The 5,749-nt window shown below is 42.6% G+C and overlaps 2 protein-coding genes across 2 annotated transcripts in view; both read left to right on the forward strand.

Moving 5' to 3' along the window:
- Positions 1-3,522, forward strand: part of LOC107122976 (vomeronasal type-2 receptor 26-like) — a 15,723-nt gene extending 12,201 nt beyond the window's left edge. The window contains exons 4-5 of the mRNA XM_015426126.1: positions 1,040-1,166; positions 2,621-3,522. Coding sequence (XP_015281612.1) covers positions 1,040-1,166; positions 2,621-3,522 — 1,029 coding nt within the window. The remainder of the gene's footprint in view (positions 1-1,039; positions 1,167-2,620) is intronic.
- Positions 3,523-3,533: 11 nt separating this feature from the next.
- LOC107122977 (vomeronasal type-2 receptor 26-like) overlaps positions 3,534-5,749 on the forward strand; it is a 38,482-nt gene continuing 36,266 nt past the window's right edge. Inside the window, exon 1 of the mRNA XM_015426127.1 lies at positions 3,534-3,712. Within this exon, the coding sequence (XP_015281613.1) occupies positions 3,534-3,712 (179 nt within the window). The remainder of the gene's footprint in view (positions 3,713-5,749) is intronic.

The following is a 5,749-nucleotide window of genomic DNA, read 5'->3' on the forward strand; positions in this document are numbered from 1 at the left end:
TGACCGATAGTATACAAAGATCAGAACCAGAAAAGACACTCCTTTCTCCCCCCCCCTTTTTTTTGCACGAAATTTTTATTATACAGGATATAACAACATTTTCAATGTTACAAATCATTCTCATGTATATCCTTTCTTTTCTCCCTCCCCCCCACAATCTTGGCTTCCCGCAATGCTTAAACCCTTCAATCTTTTTCTATATCTTCATATTTTAAAACACTATAGTACTTAATTATATATTTTCTTAGGTAAACTTATGGTTTCATTTTCTATCTTAACAACTTATTCTAACCTTAATAACTCTCAAAGCAAAGTAAATTATTCTTCACATCCCAATTGTTCTCCAAATAGTCCTTAAAGTCATTCCATTCTTCAAACAATTCTTCATCTTCTTTATGGTTCAATTTTTTTGTCAGTTTGTCCATTTCAGCCATAAAAAGTACTTTCTTTATCCAATCCCATACCTCAGGGATTTTGTCTTGTTTCCAAAACTGGGCGTACGTCATTCTGGCTGTTGTTATCAAATACCAAAACAAAGTTCTTTTAGCAATATTCAGTTCTTCCATCTTAAGACCTAAAAGCATTATTTCTGGTTCTTTTTTAAATGGAAATTTCAAAAAATTTTGCATTTCATTATGGACGTCCGTCCAAAATGCCACTGCTTTCTCACATGTCCACCACATATGGTAAAAAGAGCCTTCCTGTTTCTTACATTTCCAACACTTATTTGACATATTAACATTCATATTAGCAATTTTTTTGGGGGTCATATACCATCTATACATCATTTTATAATGGGGCCTGTTTTGTTCCTGATGTCACAACTCATGCAATCCTTCATTTTCAAACATGAGAAAGCCCTGCAGGAGTAATTAAACATAAGATACTTGGTAGCAAATGACTCAAGCATACTGCACACCACAGGTGCAAAGTGAATGTCTTGGCCTATTGACCACTAATTATTTGAAGAAACACAACATCTTTTTTTAGATATGTTAACGGGCTGGTTTTCTGTTTTCCTCTCTCATTTATTGATTAGACACAGCCCCTTTCTGTCTGCAGTGGAAGTTGCCATCCAGGTTACAGGAAGGAAATGAAGGAGGGAGAACCATTCTGCTGCTATGGCTGCATTCCATGTCCAGAAGGAAAGATTTCTGATCAGAAGGGTAAGAGATCTGCAGCCCAATCCTAAGGAGGGTTGCACCCTTAAAAGCACCCCATATGTGCCCCATCAAGTCTTGCACTCAGTAGACCAGCATTTACTGGTGATGCCAAGCCCAAAATACATCCTTCCATTCTCAACCAGGGCCAGGGCTTTTTTTGGCCCTGACCCCAACCTGGTGGAATGAACTCCCAATAAAGATCAGGCACTTGCAGGACCTTTTACTGTTCCACTAAGCCTGTAATATAGAGCTCTTCCACCATTCTTTTGGATGAGGTAGCAGACTTCTCCTGCTACCATCCAGCTACCGTTCTATTACTATTTGCTATCCTCAATTATGGTCTTTATTTTCGAGGACTCAGAATACAAACCCACCTTGGTTTAACTGAGGTGCAATATTTATCACCTACAATCTCTTATGGGCTTCAGCCCTCTCTGCTTTTAATTGACTAATATCTGGGCACCATAGAAATGGTTGTGAAGTAGTTTGATCACCATAGTTTAAGGGTTATATTCTATAGTTTTAATATCTAATTTCATTGTCCTATAATTAATGCTTGTAACCTGTTCTGAGCCCATTCGCAGAAAGGGTGGGATAGAAATTGAACCAAATAAAAATATAAGATAAAATAAATAAAAGCTGACATGTAAGTTAGTGTAGTTCAGTCGGTAGAGTATTAGAGTAGGATTTGGAAGACATAAATTCAAATCCCCACTTTGCAATGGACACTTGCTGGATGACAGTGGACCAGTGATACATTCCAAATTGTATGCCAATAAAAAGTATTTGAATTGAATTGAATTGATACATTCCAAACCAGACCTGGCTAACAGAATTGTGGTGGGGATAAAATGGAGGATATGAGATCATTGACCACTGCTTTGGGTCCCTATATCTCACCACATTTCCCCCCCAGTTTACATTTATGCTATCTGAACTGCTGTTGACCAGTCGTGAAATGACATAGACTGAGTAGGGTTTTCTCCTAGCTGAGTCCCAAGGTGATATGGAAATTCCAAAGGGATAGGGTCAACATCACTAGTATTGATTGTATTGGTCATTATCAGTGAGCTAAGCCCCACAAGCCTTACTAGAGCTGTGATGTGGTGTGATCTTGGGTCAGTTGTGCCCTCTCAGTTCAATATTTCTCCTTTAAAAACTACATCAGACAGTCTGAGACTGAAGAACCTTTAAAAATATCCCACAATCAAATACATTATCTGCCACAGTAGTGATCTGGCTTCAATAGGGAAGTAAAACAAAATAATCTGCCTGACTACGGAATTGTCCAGCCATGCTCTCAGAAGGTTCTGCAGGTAAGCATTGGTTGTGGAGTGAAGTGTGGAGTGTAATGGGGAGTGTAATCCCCATAGAACGATCCACATGAATAATTAGATACAGGAACAGTTATAGGATACACTGAAGTTCTCTTCCTTCAACCTCTTTCTCTTCGACAGACTTGGATGACTGCATCACTTGCAGAGAAGATGAATATTCAAACAAGGGACATTATCAATGCATTCCCAAAAACTTCATTTTCTTGTCCCATGAGGAACCGCTGGGGATCACTTTAGTGACTTTTGTACTTTCCTTTTCTTCCATCACTCTTTTGGTGCTAGGAATCTTTATAAAGCACCACAGCACCCCTATTGTCAAAGCCAACAACAGGAACCTCACCTATTCTCTTCTGATCTGCCTCCTCCTTTGCTTTCTTTGTGCTTTGCTATTCATTGGTCAACCACAAGGAATGTCATGTCTCCTCCAACAATCAATTTTTGGCATGGTCTTCTCAGTTGCCCTTTCTTATGTGCTGGCAAAAACGGTCATGGTGGTTCTGGCTTTCCTAAGCATCCAACCAGGAAGCAGCCTGAGGAAGTGGGTGGGGAAAAGAGTGGGCAATTCCATTGTGATTTCATGCTCCCTTTTCCAAGCAGCCCTTTGTTTTGCATGGCTGGCAACTTCCCCCCCATTTCCAGATGTTGACATACACTCAGAGACTGAAGCCATTGTACTGGAATGTAAGGTGGGGTCTGTCACCATGTTTTACTGTGTACTGGCCTACATGGGGTTCCTGGCTGTTAGCTTTGTGGTGTCTTTCATGGCCAGAAAGTTACCAGACAGTTTTAATGAAGCCAAATTTATCACTTTCAGTCTCTTGGTCTTTTGCAGTGTTTGGATATCTTTTGTTCCCACCTACCTGAGCACTAAGGGAAAATCCATGGTGGCCGTGGAGATCTTCTCCATCCTAGCATCCACTGCTGGTCTTCTGGGTTGCATCTTTACCCCCAAATGTTTTATTATTATGCTGCGGCCTGAGTTGAACAACAGGGAACAGCTGATAAGAAGAAAAGCAAACTAATGTAAAGAACTATGGTTACACTTACAATCTATGAGGAAGAATTCTATTATCCATCCATCCTCCTGTCTGTCTGGTGTACAGATAATTCAAGAGAAAATCTGAAAAAACTAGAAACCTCAGAATTCTCCAGTTATTTCCGAATGTTTGTGGGAGTTGAAGTGTCAAAGAGCATCTCAACATCTTTGATCATGTAATCTCTAGAAATCTTCCCCACCTTCCCTTTTGTTTTGGAAACTATGGTTTACTGAGGAAGTCTTAGCTCACCAGAAAATATTTATTTATTTATTTATTTAATTTATCAACTCTCCTACCCTGGAGGTCTCAAATTGGTGTACATCATATATGGATAAATATATCGGTCAAGTTAAACAATTCAGCAATTAAAACATAGAAATATATATAGTAAAAACTCATCCAGATTTTGGTTACTGCCAATTTATACCCTTCCTCATGGGGAAGGACAGGGCAATCTACAGATGCCAGGCTCAATGGTAAACCATTGTTGTTCTTATCCATAGGCCTGGCGGAACATCCTGCAGAACTGTATCAGGTCCTGCTGGCATGAATGTCACTAAGCAGAGAGTTCCACCAGGCCAACATAAGGGTCAAGGACAACTAGCAGACACAAAATTGGCCAATAGTTCCAGAATTACGATGCAAGCTGCAATCCTGTAGTTAGTAAGTGTCCAAAACAAAGGGTCATTGTGGCCAGCATTAAAATTAGACTCCCCAACTGCAATGGGGGGGAAAGGTTTTATGTGGGTGGCATAGCTCATCCCCAAAAAGATAGACATTTTTAAAATGGTCATGAAATATAGGATGACATGGTTTTTTCAATGCCAAAAATGAAGGCAACTGTAACATCTTCTCTTAGGTTATCTGCACAAGTGGCACTGTGGCCCGTATTAACTCCCCTAGAAATGAAAGCTAAGGCCCCTGCCACATGGGGGGGGGAGCACCGCCAAAGTGCAGCTTTTTAGAGCCGCTCCAAAAGAGACACACGGCGGCGGGATCAGACAGATACCCTGAGCTGCCACACAGTTGCTACCCAGCACAATCAGATGCCGGGGGGGGGGAAGCCACTGAAGGGAGAACGAGGCAGCTGGCTGTGCATGTGTGCACATGTGCAGTTCGGCCAGGAGCCTCGAATGCTCCTGAAGACGGCCATGCCAGCGATCCCACGGCCGCACTTGCTGCGACATTTCAGATAAGTCCTGCTCTATTGCAGTTTCTTTTTTGCTACGTGTTTCCGGGCTGAAGAGACGGATCGGGGACGGGTGCGTGCCGCTTCCCAGATGTTGCGGTGTGATCATGCCCGTTTGCTGAGTCCCCGATCCATCCCTCTTGCGGGGCAAAACCTCCCGTGTGACCAGGGCCTATGGTTGTCTGTGGTGGATATAACCCATCAAAAAACAAAGTTTGGCATAACAAAAATATCAATCAACATCAAAATGATGGTGGGTCTTGCAGTGCCAAAAATAAAGAGAATCAATCCATCCTGGCACAGATCAGCTCTGCAACATCCTGCAGCTATTTTCAATTAAATCAGAATTTTACTCACAAGAGGGCAGGAAAATGCAGGCAGCAGAAATAGGGAGGAGGGATATATTGCCCCCCCAGATGGAAGAAACAGTCAGACAACGAGGTTGGATGAAATAAGGCCACTTTATTAAAATATTAACTAAACGGCAAAGGGCATAAATGAAGACAGCGGCACGGCGAGGCCTGGAGTCGCTTTGACCACCATCCTTAACTGTATAAACGACAAGACACCACGGCCTTGGGTTGGAGCCAACTGTAAGTCGCTTACAAACCCGACCGGGCCAATGCTTGGGATGCACCTTCAGGAGCCCTCAAACACCACCGCGTAGCCAGCGCTGAGTCTCCGTCATGACCATCCCCCATAGGCAGTCTGCAAGCCTCATCCCAGGCTGCACGGCTGCAGGGTGATCCTGCAGACCCCTCTACCCTCCCAGGGGTTATCAATTGGTGCTTTCGAGCCGCTGAACTTTATTTAAAACTAATTCTGCCACCACAAGGGCCAAGCCTCTGCTTAGGCCCCTGCACCCACTCAAACACCTAAAGTTAGCTTAAGCCCTTGCTGCAAGTCCTGAAGAAAGATGTCATTTCCCTTCTCTGAAAGATGCACGCCATCCCCTCTGTACAGATCTGGAAAATCAAGCCGAATCTGTGGGTGAGGCAAGTAGTGGCCCAATCCAACCTTTAA

Source organism: Gekko japonicus, unplaced genomic scaffold (genome assembly GCF_001447785.1).
Source record: "Gekko japonicus isolate JY-2015 unplaced genomic scaffold, Gekko_japonicus_V1.1 scaffold171, whole genome shotgun sequence".
Lineage (NCBI taxonomy): Eukaryota > Metazoa > Chordata > Lepidosauria > Squamata > Gekkonidae > Gekko > Gekko japonicus.